The following is a 20,475-nucleotide window of genomic DNA, read 5'->3' on the forward strand; positions in this document are numbered from 1 at the left end:
CTCACATTTGCATGTCCTCATTTGCACAGATGTAAGTAATGATGACTAGCGGACACAAATACGATGAAAGTAGCACTCAGGTCCAGAAGAGCGTACAGCCAGTCACTCAAAACTTCTGCCTATAAACACCAACTCCTCGACTGCAATCATCACACAGAATTACCCAGAGACTGCTTTTCATTTAGGCTCATTATTTTCCCATGGAATGTCAAATATGTGAAAATATCACAGATGTGTGCAATGTTGCTACATCAGTAATAGAAGCTTCTGTTTCATAATAATGTTCTATTTTATTTCTGTATATCTAACTGATTAAAGACAAAGGGGGGGGGGGGGGGGGGGGGGTCAAAGGTCTGAAGAGACAAGACCCACCCCATATCAAATCCATTTCTTACCAATGACAATGCACGATTTTGTCTGTAATCAGAATGCATGCAGAGGCTTTTTTTAAATGAACAAGCTCTGTTGCAGACAGTGTAATAGAATGGAAGCCTTCTTTTCTGAGTGGTAAAGTCAGTCCCGAGAGCCTTAGACTCTACCCTAAATGGTATATACAGTGGGGTCCGAAATTATGGACACCCTTGATAAAGATCAGTGGTGGAAAAAGTACCCAATTACCATACTTGAGTAAAAGATAACTTAATAGAAAATGACTCAAGTAAAAGTGAAAGTTACTCTGTAAAATACCAATTGAGTAAAAATCTAAAAAGTATTTGGTTTAAAATGTACTTAAGTATCAAAAGTAAATGTAATTGCTAAAATATACAGCACCAGTCAAAAGTTGGGACACACCTACTCATTCCAGGGTTTTTCTTTATTTTTACTATTTTCTACATTGTAGTATAATAGTGAAGACATCAAAACTATGAAATAACACATATGGAATCATGTACGGTAGTAGCCAAAAAAAGTGTCAAACAAATCAAAATATATTTTAGATTCTTCAAAGAAGCCACCCTTTGCCTTGACAGCTTTGCACACTGTTGGCATTCCCTCAACCAGCTTCATGAGGTAGTCACCTGGAATGCATTTCAATTAACAGGTGTGTCTTGTTAAAAGTTAATTTGCGGAATGTCTTTCCTTCTTAATGCGTTTGAGCCAATCAATTGTGTTGTGACAAGGTAGGGGTGGTATACAGAAGATAGCCCTATTTGGAAAAAGACCAAGTCCATATTATGGCAAGAACAGCTCAAATCAGCAAAGAGAAACGACAGTCCATCATTCCTTTAAGACATGAAGGTCAGTCAATCCGGAAAATTTGAATGTTTCTTAAAGTGAAGTCGCAAAAACCATCAAGCACTATGATGAAACTGGCTCTCATGAGGACCGCCACAGGAAAGGAAGACCCAAAGTTACCTCTGCTGCAGAGGACAAGTTCATTAGAGTTAACTGCACCTCAGATTGCAGCCCAAATAAATGCCTCACATTGTTACTTGAACTGACACATCTCAACATCAACTGTTCAGAGGAGAGACTGCGTGAATCTGGCCTTCATGGTCAAATTGCTGCAAAGAAACCACTACTAAAGGAAACCAATAAGAAGAGAGTTGCTTGGGCCAAGAAACACGAGCAATGGACATTAAAACGGTGGAAATCTGTCCTTTGGTCTGATGAGTCCAAATTTGAGAGTTTTGTTGTCTTTGTGAGATGCAGAGTAGGTGAACGGATGATTATTTAGAATTCAAGGCACACTTAACCAGCATGGCTACCACAGCATTCTGCAGCGATACACCATCCCATCTGGTTTGCGCTTAGTGGGACTATCATTTGTTTTTCAACAGGACAATGGCCAAAAACACACCTCCAGGCTGTGTAAGGGCTATTTGACCAATGAGAGTAATGGAGTGCTGCATCAGATGACATGGCCTCCACAATCACCCGACCTCAACTGAATTGAGATGGATTGGGATGAGTTGGGACCACAGAATGAAGGAAAAGCAGCCAACAAGTGCTCAGCATATGTGGGAACTCCTTCAAGACTGTTGGAAAAATATTCCTCATGAAGCTGGTTGAGAGAATGCCAATAGTGGGAAAAGGGTGGCTATTTTGAAGAATCTCAAATATAAAATATACTTGGATATATTTAACACTATACGATTCCATATGAGTTATTTCATAGTTTTGATGTCTTCACTATTATTCTACAATGTAAAACCCTAAAATGAGTAGGTGTGTCCAAACTTTTGAATGTATATACACATTACCTGTAGACACTAGCGGACAACTTTGGAGGATCAGACAGGAGAAAGTTTTGGCGATAACAATAAGAATTCCATCCAGCCTACTGATTAAAGACAAGGGCAACAGAGATGTGCCAGGTGATGTAGTTAGTTGGTTATTTACCTCAGAGTGCACTCTCTGGACGTGCGAGTGCAGGTTGCCCTTCTGCGAGAAGGAAGAGGGGCAAAAGATGCAGAGGTGGGGCTTCTCTCCCGTGTGCCTCACCATATGGGTCTGCAGCACCACTTTCTGGTTGAAGGCCTTGCTACAGTGGCTGCACTTGTACGGCCGCTCGCCTGGGTGGGAGAGGAGAGAGGATAGGTGGGAGAGAGAACACAACTCAATAGACCTGGGTGGTATAGATCAGTGGTTCCCAAATTGTAGGTCGGCAGGTGGGGGGGGGGGCTAAATTGTTAAGGAACTCAGTCAGGCTTTCAACTTACTCTTGAAAGTTGTCATAGTAGAATCCAAAAGGTGCAATTTCGAAAGTGGGTATTGCATCATCAGTTTTCCTGTTGTCATGTCAGTTATTGCATACCTCAGAGAGCTATTTATAACTTGTAAGAAATTTCAAGATCAACTAGCCCATGTCAGCGAATGTGTTTTTGCCCATAGATTTTGGTGTAATGTTTGAGTCACTCAAATAACACATGAATACACATTAGACATTGCAAATTGTATAGAATTGCAAGAAAATTTGCTTTAAAACTGAAAAATGTTCTCTGCACCCCATGACAAAATGTGAGAGGGAGAGAGAGAGGAAGGCAGAGAAAGAACTCGAAAGGGATAATCAATGAGGGGCTGTGCGTTCTCTGGAAAATAAAGCATGACGTGTGTTCCACAACACTTCCGCGGAGTTGCATTATTTTACAGAGAATGCATAGGGCCCTGAGGTGATTATCTATTTTATACCATGGCTATAATTTAACATATTTGCCAGTAGAGATATGACAACATCCACTGAAGTAGCTAGCAAGTTTACTAGCTAGCTAGAGTAGTTGCCTTGGTAACCAAACAAATAGACTTGCTAGCTTAGCTAACTAAACCAATATCCTAGCTTGCTATTATGAAAATCGAACTCAACATTGCCAATTATATTTTCAATTGAACTTTTGCTTTCAAAAGCAGCTAAACAAAATGTAAGTATGAACTTCATTGCCATTGAATTATACCGTGCAATTATACTGTGCATTATAGGGAAATGCACACTCTAGAATGCCATTCAAGCCAATCAGAAACAAGTATTCAACAATCCCATGGTGTAAAACTCAATATAAACTCGGTGGTTTGAGCCCTGAATTCTGATAGACCGTATACCACAGGTATGGCAAAACATTTAGTTTTACTACTCTAATTACATTAGTAACCAGTTTATAATAGCAACAAGGCTCCTGGGGGGGGGGGGGGTGATATATGGCCAGTATACCACGGCTAAGGGCTGCACTCCATAGCCCTTAACTGTGGCCATATACCACACCTCCCCTGACCTTATTGCTTAAGTATACCTCGTTGGTATGGAGAGAAAGAGAGGGAGAGAATGGTAAAGAGATAACACACACTACTCAATACACCTGAGGGGGTAGAGATACACCAGAGGGGGTACAAAGGGAAAGGAGAGAGGACGGACACACCAGTAAATAGACCCTCTCCCAGCACACGACACACTTTACTGGTTGAAGTTGAAGTGTTAATATAATGCAGTTGATTTGCGAGGACACAAACATTATATTAAGCAGGAAATTCATAAGAGCCTTAAATATCCAATTATAATCCAAAATTACTGTGAAATGCACTCATAAGCAACATGTAAATAGAGTCTTTTTTTGTTGTTGCTGGCATTCTATTAGAACTCCCCCTTATTCTGCCACCAACTTGCACACATCGCCCTCGTGTGGCAATGTTTGCAAACACAGAAAGGGGTCTACGTCTACATGGTTGTTTTACATTTTAGTCCCGAGATGAGGAGGATTATTTAAGATACTGTTTGAAGAGGTAGAGTTTCAGATGTTTTGGGAAGATGGGCAGGGACTCTGCTGTCCTGGCTTCAGGTGGGAAGCTGGTTCCACCATTGGGGTGCCAGGACAGAGAAGAGCTTGGACTGGGCTGTGTGGGAGCTGCCCTCCCATAGGGGTGGGAGGGCCAAGAGACCTGAGGTGGCAGAACAGAGTGCTCGGGTTGGAGTGTAGGGCTTGAGCATAGCCTGAAGGTAGGGAGGGGCAGTTCCTCTTGCTGTCCCGTAGGTAAGCACCATGGTCTTGTAGTGGATGCGAGCTTCGACTGGAAGCAAGTGGAGTGTGTGGATGAGCAGGGTGACGTGAGAGCACTTGGGAAGGTTAAAACCAGGCGGGCTGTAGCATTCTGGATATGTTGAGGGATTTTATGGCACAAGCAGAGGCCAGCCAACAGCGAGTTGAAGTAGTCCAGACGGGAGAGGACAGTGCCTGGATTAGGACCTGCGCCGCTTGCTGTGTAAAGAGCAGCTCCATCTTGTCTAAGTTGAGCTTGAGGTGGTGGGCCGACATCCAAGTTGAGATATCTGCCAGGCACGCAGAGATGTCCGTCACCTGGGTGTCAGAAATGGTGAGGGAGAAAAGTAGTTGAGTGTCATTCGCATAGCAATGATAGGAGAGACAATGTGAGGATATGACGGAGCCGAGTGATTTGGTATATAGAGAGAAGAGGAGAGGGCCTAGAACTGAGCCCTGGGAGACACCAGTAGAGTACGTGGTGCAGCCACAGATCCTCTCCACGTCACCTGGTAAGAGCGGCCTACCAGGTAGGATGCAATCCAAGAGTGTGCAGAGCATGAGACGCCCAGCCCTGAGAGGGTGGAGAGGAGGATCTGATGGTTCACGGTGTCGAAGGCAGGAGAATGTTCTTAACCTCCTAGACCTGAGGAGAGAGAGTCAGCTTTGGCAGTGCAAAGAGCCTCCGTGACACAGAGAAGAGCAGTCTTGTTTGAGTAACCTGTCTTGAAGCCTGACTGCTCAGGGAGATCTGAGTTTAGCTAAGCTGAGAAGCCCACAGGGACTAACCTGCCTTGCTTTAGACAACGAGGATGTAGAATCAGAGCAGAGGTGGATACTTAGCTGACTGGAGCCTGCAGGCTGAGCTTAAAGCCCCATAGCTCCACTTCAGCATATCCCCTTAATGTGCTGTTTGAAATTCAGAGCACAGGCCAACCATTTCCAGCACAGCATTAGTCATCCATCTAGCACACAAATTAACATTAAGATGAGGTGGCATGGGGGGGGCTCAGTGAGGAAGGATAGCTGAAGCTCTGAATGAACTCAGGAGTCTGGGCTGGGAGTCTGCACTTAATGAGCACTTATCTCAGGTGATATGTCCGAAAGGAAAGCAGTAGGTGTATTGGTGAAGAATGGCAACTCTGAAAATGTTAAGATTATTTCAAATCAAATTTTATTGGTCACATACACATGGTTATATGAAGACAGCTTGGCTGTCGAAACGTTGGATATTGGATTTTTGCATCTGAGCTCCTAGAGTGTGCGGCTCTCCTTTGTTTTCACATATACATGGTTAGCAGATATTAATGAGAGTGTAGCGAAATGCTTGTGCTTCTATTTCCGACAGTGCAGTAATATCTAACAAGTAATCGAACAATTCCCCAACAACTACCTAATACACACAAATCTAAAAAGGGAGGAATAAGGATATGTACACTACCGTTCAAAAGTTTGGGGTCACTTAGAAATGTCTTTGTTTTTGAAAGAAAAGCAAAAAAAATTGTCCATTAAAATAACATCAAATTGATCAGAAATACAGTGTAGACATAGTTAATGTTGGAAATGACTATGGTAGCTGGAATGGTAGCTGATTTATGGAATATCTACACAGGCGTACAGAGGCCCATTATCAGCAACCATCACTCCTGTGTTCCAATGGCACATTGTGTTAGCTAATCCAAGTTTATAATTTTAAAACGCTAAATGATCATTAGAAAACCCTTTTGCAATTATGTTAGCACAGCTGAAAATTGTTGTACTGATTAAAGCAGCAATAAAACTGGCCTTCTTTAGACTAGTTGAATAGCTGGAGCATCAGCATTTCTGGTTTCGATTAAAGGCTCAACATGGCCAGAAACAAGGAACTTTCTTCTGAAACTCATCAGTCTATTCTTTTCTGAGAAATGAAGGCTATTCTATATGAGAAATTGCCAAGAAACTGAAGATCTCGTACAACTCCCTTCACAGAACAGCGCAAACTGGCTCTAACCAGAATAGAATGAGTGGGAGGCCCCGGAGCACAACTGAGCAAGAGGACAAGTACATAAGTGTCTAGTTTGAGAAACAGACGCCTCACAAGTCCTCAACTGGCAGCTTCATTAAATAGTACCCGCAACACCAGTCTCAACGTCAACAGTAAAGAAGCAACTCTGGGATGCTGGCCTTCTAGCCATGCTGGCCTTCTGTACAGACCTCGCCTTCTGGATGGTAGCGGGGTGAACAGACAGTGGTCCGGGAGGTTGTAGTGCTTGATTATTTTGGCCTTCCTGTGACATCAGGTGCTGTAAGTGTCTTGGAGGGCAGGTAGTTTGTTCCCAGTGATGCGTTGTGCAGACCGCACAACCCTCTGGAGAGCCCTGCTGTTGAGGGCGGTGCAGTTGCCGTACCAGGCGGTGATACAGCCTGACAGGATGCTCTCGATTGCGCATCTGTGAAAGTCTGTCAGGGTTTTAGGTGACAAGCCAAATTTCTTCAGCCTCCTGAGGTTGAAGAGGCACTGTTGCGCCTTCACCACACTGTCTGTGTGGGTGGACCATTCAGTTTGTCTGTGAGGTGTACGCCGAGACACTTAAAACTTTCCACCTTCTCCATTACTGTCCCGTCGATGTGGATAGGGGAATCGCTCCCTCTGCTGTTTCCTGAAGTCCACGATCATCTCCTTTGATTTGTTGACGTTGAGTGAGAGGTTGTTTTGCTAACACCACACTCCAAGTGCCCTCACCTCTTCCCTGTAGGCAGTCTCGTCGTTGTTGGTAATCAAGCCCACTACTGTTGTGTCGTCTGCAAACTTGATGATTGAGTTGGAAGAGTGCATGGCCACGCAGTCATGGGTGAACAGGGAGTGCAGAAGGGGGCTGAGCACGCACCCTTGTGGGGGCCCAGTGTTGAGGATCAGCGAAGCAGAAATGTTTCCTAACTTCACCACCTGGGGGCGGCCCGTCAGAAAGTCCAGGACCCAATTGCACAGGGCGGGGTTGAGACCCAGGGCCTCCAGCTTAATGATGAGCTTGGAGGGTACTATGGTGTTGAATGCTGAGCTGTAGTCAATAAACAGCATTCATACATAGGTATTCCTCTCGTCCAGATGGGATAGGGCAGTGTGCAGTGTGATGGCGAATGCATCGTCTGTGGACCTGTTGGGGGCGGTATGCAAACTGAAGTGGGTCTAGGGTGGCAGGTAAGGTGGAGGTGATATGATCCTTGACAGGTCTCTCAAAGCACTTCAGAATGACAGAAGTGAGTGCTACGGGGCGGTAGTCATTTAGTTCAGTTACCTTCTTGGGTACAGGAACAATGGTGGCCATCTTGGAGCATGTGGGGACAGCAGACTTGGATAGGGAGCGATTGAATATGTCCGTAAACACACCAGCCAGCTGGTCTGCAGCCTTGTGAGGGTTAACATGTTTAAATGTTTTACTCACAACGGCCACGGAGAAGGAGATCCCACAGTCCTTGGTAGCGGGCCGCGACAGTGGCGCTGTATTATCCTCAAAGCGGGCAAAGATGGTGTTTGTGTGCCTGAAAGCGAGACGGTGTCCATAACGTGGCTGGTTTTCTTTTTGTAGACCACGATTTCCTGTCACATACGTCTCGTGTCTTAGCCGTTGAATTGCAACTCCACTTTGTTCCCTATACCGACATTTCGCTTGTTTGTTTGCCTTGCAGAGGGAATAACTACACTGTTTATATATTTCGGCCATATTCCCACTCCTCTTTCCATGGTTAACGTCTCTTGGGTAGGGGGCAGTATTTTCACATCCGGATGAAAAGCGTGCCCAGAGTAAACTGCCTGCCCAGATGCTAGGATATGCATATGATTTGATTTGGATAGAAAACACTCTGAAGTTTCTAAAAATGTTTGAATGATGTCTGTGAGTATAACAGAACTCATATGGCAGGCAAAAACCTGAGAAAAAAATCCAACCAGGAAGTGGGAAATCTGAGGTTTGTAGTTTTTCAACTCTTTGCTTATCCAAGATACAGTGGAAATGGGGTCACATTGCACTTCCTAAGGTTGCCACTAGATGTCAACAGTCTTTAGAACCTTGTTTGAGGCTTCTACTGTGAAGTAGGGGCGAATGAGAGGGGAATGAGTCAGAGGTCTGCCAGAGAGCCGCGAGCTGACCAGGCGCGTTCACGTGAGAGAGTTAGCTTGCGTTCCATTGCATTTCTGAAGACAAAGGAATTCTCCGGCTGGAACATTATTGAAGATGTATGTTAAAAACATCCTAAAGATTGATTATATACATCGTTTGACATGTTTTTATGGACTGTAACGGAACTTTTTGACTTTTCGTCTGCACCTAGTGATCGCGCGTCATGAATTTTGATTACTGTGAATTTTGATTACTGTGCTAAACGCGCTAACAAAAAGGAGGTGTTTGGACATAAATGATGGACTTCATCGATCAAAACAAACATTTATTGTAGAACTGGGATTCCTGGGAGTGCATTCTGATGAAGATCATCAAAGGTAAGTGAATATTTATAATGCTATTTCTGACTTCTGTTGACTCCACAACATGGCGGGTATCTGTATGGCTTGTTTTGGTATCTGAGCGCTGTACTCAGATTATTGCATGGTGTGCTTTTTTCGTAAAGTGTTTTTTAAATCTGACACAGCGGTTGCATTAAGGAGAAGTGGATCTAAAATTCCATGCATACCAGTTGTATCTTTTAGCAATGTTTATTATGAGAATTTCTGTAAATTGATGTGGCTCTCTGCAAAATCACCGGATGTTTTGAACTAATGAACATAACGAGCCAATGTAAACTCAGAGTTTTGGATATAAATATGAACTTTACCGAACAAAACATAAATATATTGTGTAACATGAAGTCCTATGAGTGTCATCTGATGAAGATCATCAAAGGTTAGTGATTAATTTTATCTCTATTTCTGCTTTTTGTGACTCCTCTCTTTGGCTGGAAAAATGGCTGTGTTTTTCTGTGACTGGGCTCTGACCTAACATAATCGTTTGGTGTGCTTTTGTCGTAAAGCCTTTTTGAAATCGGACACTGTGGCTGGATTTACAACAAGTGTATCTTTAAAATGGTGTAAAATACTTGTATGTTTGAGGAATTTTAATTATGGAATTTCTGTTGTTTTGAATTTGCAGTTTCACTGGCTGTTGACGAGGTGAGACGCTACCGTCCCACATACCCTAGAGAGGTTAAAATGTGGTTCGCGCTTTCAGTTTTGCGCGAATGCCGCCATCCATCCACGGTTTCTGGTTAGGGTAGGTTTTAATAGTCACAGTGGGTACAACATCTCCAATGCACTTCCTTATAAATACACTCACAGAGTCAGCGTATAGATCAATGTTATTCTCAGAGGCTGACCGGAACATTTCCCAGTCCACGTGATCAAAACAATCTTGAAGCGTGGATTCCGATTGGGTCAGACCAGCGTTGAATAGTTCTAGTCACGGGTACATCCTGTTTGAGTTTTTGCCTATAAGACTGTAGGAGCAAGATGGAGTCTTGGTCGGATTTGCCGAAGGGAGGGCGAGGGAGGGCCTTGTATGCATCGCGGAAGTTAGAGTAGCAGTGATCAAGTGTATTGCCCGTGCGAGTGCTGCAATCAATGTGCTGATAGAATTTAGGTAGCCTTGTAATCAAATTAGTTTTGTTAAAATCCCCTGCTACAATAAATGCAGCATCAGGATATATGGTTTCCAGTATACATCGAGTCCAGTGAAGTTCCTTGAGGGCCGTCGTGGTGTCTGCTTGAGGGGGTATATACACAGCTGTGAAGATAACTGACGAGAACTCTCCTGGGAGATAATATGGCCTGCATTTGATTGTAAGGAATTCTAGGTTGGGTGAGCAGAAGAACTTGAGTTCCTGTATACTGTTATGATTACACTATGAGTCGTTAATCATGAAGCATACACCCCCGCCCTTCTTCCCAGAGAGGTGTTTATCTCTGTCAGCCCGACGCATGAAGAAGCCCAGCCCGACGCATGAAGAAGCCCTGTGGCTGATCAGACTCCGACAACGAATCCCGAGAGAGCCATGTTTCCATGAAACAGAGAATGTTACAATCTCTGATGTCTCTCTGGAAGGCAACCCTTGCTCTAATTTCGTCTGCCTTGTTGTCAAGAGACTGGACATTGGCGAGTAGTATGCGCGGAAGCGGTGGGCACGCCTACTGAGCCTGACCAGGAGGCCGCTCCCTCTGCCTCTTCTGCGGCGACGCTGTTTTGGGTCGGCTTCTGGGATTAGATCCACTGCCCTGGGTGGTGGTCCGAACAAAGGATCTGCTTTAGAAAAGTCTTATTCCTGGTCATAATGTTGGTAAGTTGACGTCGCTCTTATATCCAATAGTTCTTCCCGGCTGTATGTAATAACACTTAAGATTGTCTGGGATAACAATGTAAGAAATAATACATCAAAAAAACGAAATACTGAATAGTTTCCAAAGGACTCGAAGCAACCATCTCTGTCGGCGCCATCTTAGCATCATACGAGTGTGTGTGTGTATGTGTGTGCGCGTCAACACAGCTGTCGGTAGCTGTGTGTGCCACTGTGGGTTTAAACAGGGTCACTCTCCACACCACTGGCAAGCTACACTACTGTACATATACAAAAGTATGTGGACACCCCTTCAAATTTGTGGATTTGGCTATTTCAGCTACACCCGTTGATGACAGGTGTATAAAATTGAGCACACAGCCATGATATCTCCAAAGACAAACATTGGTATCAGCATGGCCTTACTGAAGAGCTCAGTGAAGATGGATGCCACCTTTCCAACAAGTCAGTTCTTACATTTTTTACCCTGCTAGAGCTGCCCCGGTCAACTGTAAGTGCTGTTATTGCGAAGTGGAAACGTCTAAAATCATCTGTCCTCGGTTGCAACACTCACTACCGAGTTCCTATTTTTCATGGTTCAGGCTAGGCCCATTAGTTCCAGTGAACGGAAATCTCAATGCTACAATGACAGTCTAGATCACAGATGTCAAACTCATTCCACGGGGGGCCGAGTGTCTGCGGGTTTTCGCTCCTCCCTTGTACTTGATTGATGAATTAACATCACTAATTAGTTAGGAACTCCCCACACCTGGTTGTCTAGGGCTTTATTGAAAGGAAAAAACAAAAACCTGCAGACACTAGGCCCTCCGTGGAATGAGTTTGACACCCCTGGTCTAGATGATTCTGTACTTCCAACTTTGTGGCAACAGTTTGGGGAAGGCCCTTTTATGTTTCAGCGTGACAATGCCCCAGTACATGTAGCGTATGACTATTATATTTTAGTGGATGTTTCGGGGGAATTTTTTAAAAGTATATATGCCATATCTATTTCAACACATTTTACAAGGGGAAAATGTAGAAACATGTATGGACAACTGTATGGCCCTGGAATAATTCTCAGGGCAAATGTGGCCTTTGCCTCCTGTGTATTAACTAGGTTGGTGGCACCTTGATTGGGGAGAACGGGCTAGTAATAATGACTGGAGCGGAATAGGTGGAATGGTATCAAAGAAATCACACACAGAGTCTCTAGGTGTTTGATGCCATTCAATTCGCTCTGTTCCGGCCATTATTATGAGCCATTCTCCCCTCAGCAGTCTCCTGTGACAGAATCCTTAGTTGGTGCAACAGGAGTCCTTGTTGATTATTTTTACTTCATTTTTTTTATTTAACCTTTATTTAACCAGGTAGACCAGTTGAGAACAAGTTCTCAAATACAACTGCGACCTGGCCAAGATAAAGCAAAGCAGTGCGACAAAAACAACAACACAGAGTTACACATGGGATAAACAAACGTACAGTCAACAACACAATAGAAAAATATGTATACAGTGAGTGCAAATTAAGTAAGGAGGTAAGGCAATAAATAGGCCATAGTGGCGAAGTAATTACAATTTAGCAATTAACACTGGAGTGATAGATGTGCAGATGAGGATGTGCAAGTAGAAATACTGGTGTGCAAAAGAGCAGAAAAACAAAAACAAATATGGGATAAGGTAGGTAGTTGGTTGGATGGGCTGTGTACAGCTGCAGCGATCGGTAAGCTGCTCTGACAGCCGATGCTTAAAGTTAGTAAGGGAGATATTAGTCTCCAACTTCAGTGATTTTTGCAATTCGTTCCAGTCAATGGCAGCAGAGAACTGGAAGGAAAGGCGACCAAAGGAAGTGTTGGCTTTGGGGATGACCAGTGAAACATACCTGCTGGAGCACATGCTACGGGTGGGTGTTGCTATGGTGACCAGTGAGCTGAGATAAGGCCGGAGCTTTACCTAGCAAAGAATATAGATGACCTGGAGCCAGTGGGTTTGGCGACGAATATGAAGCGAGGACCAGCCAATGAGAGCATACATGTTGCAGTGGTGGGTAGTATTTGGGGCTTTGGTGACAAAACGGATGGCACTGTGATAGACTGCATCCAATTTGCTGAGTAGTGTTGGAGGCTATTTTGTAAATGACATTGCTGAAGTCAAGGATCGGTAGTATAGTCAGTTTTACGAGGGTATGTTTGGCAGCAGGAGTGAAGGAGGCTTTGTTGCGAAATAGGAAGCTGATTCTAGATTTAATTTTGGATTGGAAATGCTTAATATGAGTCTGGAAGGAGAGTTTACAGTCTAGCCAGACACCTAGGTATTTATAGCTGTCCACATATTCTAAGTCAGAACTGTCCAGAGTAGTGATGCAAGTAGGGTGTGGGAAGCGATCGGTTGATGAGCACGCTTTTCGTTTTACTAGCATTTAAGAGCATTTGGAGGCCACGGAAGAAGTGTTGTATGGCATTGAAGCTCGTTTGGAGGTTTGTTAACACAGTGTCCAAAGAAGTGCCAGATGTATACAGAATGGTGTCGTCTGCATAGAGGTGGATCAAAGAATCACCTGCAGCAAGAGCGACATCATTGATATAAACAGAGAAAAGAGTCGGCCCGAGAATTGAACCCTGTGGCACCCCCATAGAGACTGCCAGAGGTCCGGACAACAGGCCCTCCGATTTGACACACTGAACTCTGAGAAGTAGTTAGTGAATCAGGCGAGGCAGTCATTTGAGAAACCAAGGCTGTCGAGTCTGCCGATAAGAATACGGTGATTGACAGAGTCAAAAGCCTTGGCCAGGTCGATGAAGACGGCTGCACAGTACTGTCTTTAATCGATGGCAGTTATGATATCGTTTAGGACCTTGAGCGTGGCTGAGGTGCACCAGTGACCAGCTCGGAAACCGGATTGCATAGCGGAGAAGGTACGGTGGGATTCGAAATGGTCGGTGATCTGTTTGTTCACTTGGCTTTCGAAGACTTTAGAAAGGCAGGGCAGGATGGAAATAGGTCTGTAACAGTTTGGGTCTAGAGTGTCTCCCCCTTTGAAGAGGGGGATGACCGTGGCCGCTTTCCAATCTTTGGGAATGACAGATGATACGAAATGAGAGGTTGAACAGACTAGTAATAGGGGTTGCAACAATTGTGGCGGATCATTTTAAAGAGAGGGTCCAGATTGTCTACCCCAGCTGATTTGTAGGGATCCAGATTTTGCAGTTCTATCAGAATATCAGCTGTCTGGATTTGGGTGAAGGAAAAAGGGGGGGGGGGCTTGGGCAAGTTGCTGCGGGGGGTGCAGAGCTGTTGGCCAGGGTTGGGGTACCCAGGTGGAAAGCATGGCCGGCCGTAGAGAAAAGCTTATTGAAATTCTCGATTATTGTGGATTCATCAGTGGTGACAGCGTTTCCTAGCCTCAGTGCTGTAGGCAGCTGGGAGGAGGTGCTCTTATTCTCCATGGACTTTACAGTGTCCCAAAACTTTTTGGAATTAGTGCTGCAGGATGCAAATTTATGTTTGAAAAAGCTAGCCTTTGCTTTCCTAACTGACTGTGTATATTGGTTCCTGACTTCCCTGAAAAGTTGCATTTCGTGGGGACTATTCGATGCTAGTGCAGTATGCCACAGGATGTTTTTGTGCTGGTCAAGGGCAGTCAAGTCTGGAGTGAACCAAGGGCTATATCTGTTCTTAGTTCTACATTTTTTGAAAGGGGCATGCATATTTAAGATGGTGAGGAAAGCACTTTTAAAGAACAACCAGGCATCCTCTACTGACGGGATAAGGTCAATATCCTTCCAGGATACCAGGGCCAGGTCGATTAGAAAGGCCTGCCCGCAGAAGTGTTTTAGGAAGCCTTTGACAGTGATGAGGGGTGGTTGTTTGACCGAGGACCCATAACGGACACAGGAAATTAGGCAGTGATCGCTGAGATCCTGGTTGAAAACAGCAGAGTGTATTTAGAGGGCAAGTTGGTCAGGATGATATCTATGAGGCTGCTCATGTTTACGGATTTGGGGTTGTACCTGGTAGGTTCCTTGATAATTTGTGTGAGATTGAGGGCATCTAGCTTAGATTGTAGGATGGCCGGGGTGTTAAGCATATCCCAGTTTAGGTCACCTAACAGTACGAACTCTGAAGATAGATGGGGGGCAATCAATTCACATATGGTGTCCAGGGCACAGCTGGGAGCTGAGGGGGGTCTATAACAAGTGGCAACAGTGAGGGACTTATTTCTGGCGAGATGGTAATTGCTCGAACTGTTTGGGCATAGACCTGGATAGTAGGACAGAACTCTGCAGGCATCTCTACAGTAGATTGCAACTCCGCCCCTTATAGCAGTTCTATCTTGACGGAAAACGTTGTAATTGGGGATGGAATTTCCGGGTTTTTGGTGGCCTTCCTAAGCCAGGATTCAGACACGGCTAGGACATCAGGGTTGGCAGAGTGTGCTAAAGCAGTGAATAAACCAAACTTAAGGAGGAGGCTTCTGATGTTAACATGCATGAACCCAAGGCTTTTACGGTTACAGAAGTCAACAAATGAGAGCGCCTGGGGACACACAGGGGCTGGGTTAACCTCTACATCACCAGAGGAACAGAGGGGGGGAGTAGGATGAGGGTACGGCTAAAGGCTATAAGAACTAGTCGTCTAGAGCGTTGGGAACAGAGAATAAAAGGAGCAGATTTCTGGGCGTGGTAGAATAGATTCAGGGCATCATGTACAGACAAGGGTATGGTAGGGTGCGAGTACAGTGAAGGTAAACCTGGGCATTGAGTGACGATGAGAGAAGTTGCATCTTTGGAGGCGCCAGTTAAGCTAGGTGCAGTCTCCGCATGTGTGGGGGTTGGGACAACGGAGCTATCTGAGGCATGTTGAGCGGGACTAGGGGCTCCGCAGTAAAATAAAACAATGAGAGCTACCCTAAACAACAGTATACAAGGCATATTGACATTAGAGAGAGGCATAAAGCAATCACAGGTGTTGATTGGGAGAGCTAAGACAACAACGGGTAAGACAACAATGGGTAAACAGCTAAGACAACAACAACGGGTAAATGGCTATGAATGGGCAGAGAGGGTCAGTTAGCTACACACAGGGCCTGAGTTCGAGGCTGGGGCCGACAGATAAACAAAACGAAGTACTGTGTTAATGAACAGTCCAGCAGGCATCGGCTGTGTAGCCGAGTGATCATAGGGTCCAATGAACAGCAATAGATGAAACAGGGAACCGTTCGGTAGTCGTTACTACGCTAGGCGAGCGTAGAAAAGCTAGCGGCCGGGACTAGCAGATGGGTCTTCACCGACATCCACGACGCAGAGGTCGGTTGAGAGCACATTGGCCGAATTACGTCAGTAGACCAGCAAACCAGTCGTGATGGATCGGCGGGGCCCCGTGTCGACAAAGGGTCCAGGTCAAATGACAGGAGAGGTTCTGTAGTTGGTGTACTTAGTTTACTAGCCAAGAGATGGGCCTAGCTCGAGGCTAACTGGTGCTTGCTTCTGGACAAGGGCGATAGCAAAAATAGCCACTCGGTAGCAGCTAGCTAGCTGCAATGATCCGGTGTAATGGTCCAGAGCTTGCGACAGGAATCCGGTGATGTAGTGGAAAAAAAGCAGTCCGATATGCTCAGGGCTGATATCGCGCTGTGCAGTCTGGCAGGTATTATCCGGGCTAAAGCGGCTGGTGTCTGAGCTAAAGGTAAATGCCGTTAGCAATGGCTAACAATGACTAAATAGCGAGTAGCTAATTAGCTGGCTAGCTTCTTATGGAGTTTCCAGTTATACGTTTTTTTTTTAAATAGCAGATCCGTACCACATTGGGTGAGGCGGGTTGCAGGAAGGTATATTTAATCAGAATTTGGGGGGAAAAAAGAGATTGAAATATATTGAAATGTATACAAAAAACGAAAAAGAAAACGGAATATTTACACAATTTTTACAATATTTAAACAAACACACCTTACTACTACGCCATCTTGGATATCTTGATGAGAGGCAAGGATCATTCCCAATCATGGTGGAGACCCCTGGTGTCCAACAGTGATACACCACACTGACTGAGGCCATTATTTTATTTCATGCTCTCCATTTAATTCCCTTTCAAAATCAACAACTCCAAATCCAAATCTTGTATAAAGCAGAACAAGCCTCGGTCGTGAATACAAATTGAAACAGGGAGGGACTCATTTTCATTTGCAAAATGTTTTTTTGATGCGTGCCATAATGAACATGACCCAGCTGTCTTTTGCTTACCTGTGTGTATTCGTGTGTGTCGAACAAGCTGGCTGGGCTTTTTAAACGTCTTGCCACAGTGCTGACAGCTGTTGGTGAATCCACTCCGATCGATATTCTTCTTGTAGTTTCTGGAATTCGAACTGAGTGGCCTAACGGAAAAAACAAGTGCAGAGAAACAGAAATCAACCCAATGTGGAAACAGTCTTTGGTCAGGTTGTTCTTTTGAAACACAATTTAACTGCTGGTCCTCCAAATTAAAAATAGGAAACAGAAAGACACAGGGAGATGAGAGCACTCAATACACTTAGTAATGTGTTGCTAAACAAGCACTTTGGACAAAAGTATCAATCAACCCGAGACCCTCTGCTACTGTCCCCTCGCTCTCTAACCTCATCTTGACGTGGGTCTTGGTGTGCTCCTTGAGCTGGCCTGCCATCTTGAACTCCTTGCTACAGGTCTTGCAGGTGTACACCTTGGCCCCAGACAGCTCTTTGCGATGCTCCTCCAGATGCAGCATGAGCTGACTGTGGAGAATGAACTCGTCGCCACACTCTGTACAGATCAGATTCTAGAGGAGAGAGGGAAAGAACAGAGGGGGGGAAAGAAATGAGAAGATGAGGTCACAGACGAGAGGAGGATGGAGAAGGACCACAATTCAGAAGACACACATGAGTCGATCATACAAGCGTCTTTGCAGTTTAGAAAGCTGTCACCTATATAAATTATATGTATTATCATTATGAGGATGGTTGCGACCTGATGTGAAAAAGTCACAGATGTTTATTGATTAATTGAATTAATAAGATAATTAAAAGTAGTAGGCTAATCCACCAGCTACAAATTACATTTTTACCTTCGATAAACCATATTTCCCAGCAGATTCAAGATAATCAAATTTTTTTAATGTTTGAATGGGTTCAATCATATCACTGATTGACAGACCTCCTCCTTCTCATGCAGCATGATATGGGACTTGAGACTGGCCACGCGGGAGAACTTCTTGTGGCACACCGGGCAGGTGGGGTTCGAGGTGGCGTGTGTGGACTTGTGGAGCATGAGGTTGAACTCCACGTTAAACGTCTGAGCACACTGGTCGCACCGGTGAAGCTGGAAGGGAGCAAGAGAGAAAAGACAGTTCATGAGTGAGTAAGTGAGTGACTGTGTGGACTGCAGGTAGCCTAGTGGTTAAGAGTGTTGGGCCAGTAACCGAAAGGTCGCTGATTCTAATCACCAAGCAGATTGGGTGAAGAATCTGCCGACGTGCCCTTGCAAGGTACTTAACCCTTATTGATCCTGTAAGTCAATCTGGATAGGACCGTCTGCTAAATGACTTAAAAGTTCAAAAATGGTGACTGAGTCCTATAATAACAGTCCGGCCAGTACATTTTCTCTCCTGTTATAATTTTCAGTCAAATGCCAGTTGGTCTGTTTGGCTGAAGGTCTTATTTCCTGGGTATATTTCTAATATATGTATTTATTCAATAACTCATTTGCATTTGCTCTCTAGTGCCACTACATTTCCCTCATACACTGGGCTATTTGTCTTAAGAGGATGTTCCCTCTGTCTGTCTGTCTGTCTGACTGTTTGCTCACTGGCCTGTAAAGAGGCTCTCCCACTCTGACAGCTGAATAATGAAGAGTAAACACAAACTTAAATCCACTCATACTGTATCTCTGTGGACAAGCTACAACTGTCATCTGAGGACAACTCATCCGTGTGTCAGGCAGAAACATCAGTAAAAGGACTAGGCCTATATGCTGGTACTTTTTTTGAGTTCTTCACCTTAATCAACAATGGATGTAACGTATATATCTAATGTTTTCACATGCGGCACACCATTCATACATATACAAAATCAATCATGTGAATGAAGGACATTTCTATCCATATCAAATGAGATCATTATGGTAGGTCTGTACTAGCCTGGTCCCAGATGGGTTTATGTTTTTGCTTACTCCATTGTCATTGTCAAGCTAAACATTGGCATGACAATTCCAAAAGGAGTTGGCGAAAGAGACTGGCACCCAGGCTAGGTCTGTGCAGCCTATGTTGTGTCAAACAGCTTCGTCTGGCCCTTTGCACTGTGCTTGCCTTGTCGTTGGCCTCATGGTCGCGCTGGTGCCTCTGTAGCTGGCTCTCAGTAGTGAAGCTCTGGGAGCAGACAGTGCACTTGTTGTCCTTGGAATCCCCATGGCTGTTGTCCTGCTTGGCTCCAGATATACCCTCTGTTGACAAAAAGAGAGAGGGAGACAAAGACACTCATATTACCATGGTGTTCATAATTAGGTTACTTAAACGGTACCTGCAATTTCCCTAATGTTTTGGTCCACCAGCCTATTTCCCGGCAGATTCCAGACAGTAAAATATTAGGTTTAGGATTTGCAGGGTTCTCCCCAGGATCTTTTTAATAGGGTGGTGCTGCTAAGTCTGGTAACGGGAGACCCGGAGGGGACAGCTTTTGAACTCCTGCAACTGCCATTTCATGTAATCTAGAGAAAATAATGGCCTTATATGATAACACAGTTTTGAAAAATATATATATTATATATATTTACAAAGTGGTGCAGCCAGTCCACAAGGTGGCACAGCGCCTCTTACATTCTTTGGGGAAAACCCTGGGTTTGTTTGCATTTTTCAGTCTGATTGATGTGTGGAAAGGAGATATTTCGAACTAAACTAATCCAAATAACTAACAGCCAAGCAAAGTAATAGCCTAATAATCACATTTAAAGAAAGGTAAAAAAAAAAAAAAAAAAAAAAACAGAGCATCCACCAATATGTTTTGGTCTTTATCTGGTAGCCAAATCAGGTAATGGGCACTGTTACATAGGGTAACAGATATGAGCCTGTCCCAAAACACTACCAACCCCTTCCCCTTGGTACTAGCCTAATCTTTCAACGTTTGCAAGTCTGGATAGGTAGCCTACGCAGTGCAGTGGTGATGCTACCACCATATTGATACACCTGACCAGGTCAGACTGACCTTACAGATCTGCAAACATTGAAGGATTAGGGCCAGGGAGCATATATGGAGTTCAGTTTCAACAGTATGCACAACGCTCAAAATGATTTGTTATTTAAGTCTATGAAATTAGTGAACACCAGGGGCCACATGAAATGTCAGGGGCCGAATTTGAATATCAGGGGGACTAGGAGTTCTTTCTGGATTGGGCCTACCTTTTATGACAACTGTTGCACTCAACTTGGTCATTTTGTATATGTATAGGCCTGTATATTTCCTGGAACTACTACATGTGCCCAGCTCATTGATATAAAATTAGAGGTACACAAGTTGTTTTTAAAATAGGTCACTGTAATTATATCTACAGCCATTGTGCATGTTGCATGTAATGATCATATAGGCGGGTCATATGTCGTGGTGGTAGTAGGTTACAACATCACGTGACTCCAAGTTTACTGTGACATAATGTTTTTTCTATCAATATTTGCACATAAAAGGGTTTCCACCGCAATTGACCAAAAAATATCCCACC

General features: G+C 44.3%; 1 protein-coding gene across 1 annotated transcript in view; it reads right to left on the bottom strand.

The window, feature by feature from the left end:
• Positions 1-18,941, bottom strand: part of LOC120047119 (zinc finger protein 236-like) — a 92,241-nt gene extending 73,300 nt beyond the window's left edge. Inside the window, exons 1-6 of the mRNA XM_038992657.1 lie at positions 18,937-18,941; positions 18,563-18,605; positions 17,923-18,087; positions 17,370-17,548; positions 16,999-17,129; positions 2,344-2,516 (exon numbers count right to left, since the gene is read on the bottom strand). Coding sequence (XP_038848585.1) covers positions 2,344-2,516; positions 16,999-17,129; positions 17,370-17,548; positions 17,923-18,087; positions 18,563-18,605; positions 18,937-18,941 — 696 coding nt within the window. The remainder of the gene's footprint in view (positions 1-2,343; positions 2,517-16,998; positions 17,130-17,369; positions 17,549-17,922; positions 18,088-18,562; positions 18,606-18,936) is intronic.
• Positions 18,942-20,475: the final 1,534 nt, after the last annotated feature.

The sequence above is a fragment of the Salvelinus namaycush genome, chromosome 5 (genome assembly GCF_016432855.1).
Source record: "Salvelinus namaycush isolate Seneca chromosome 5, SaNama_1.0, whole genome shotgun sequence".
NCBI classification, from domain to species: Eukaryota; Metazoa; Chordata; class Actinopteri; order Salmoniformes; family Salmonidae; genus Salvelinus; species Salvelinus namaycush.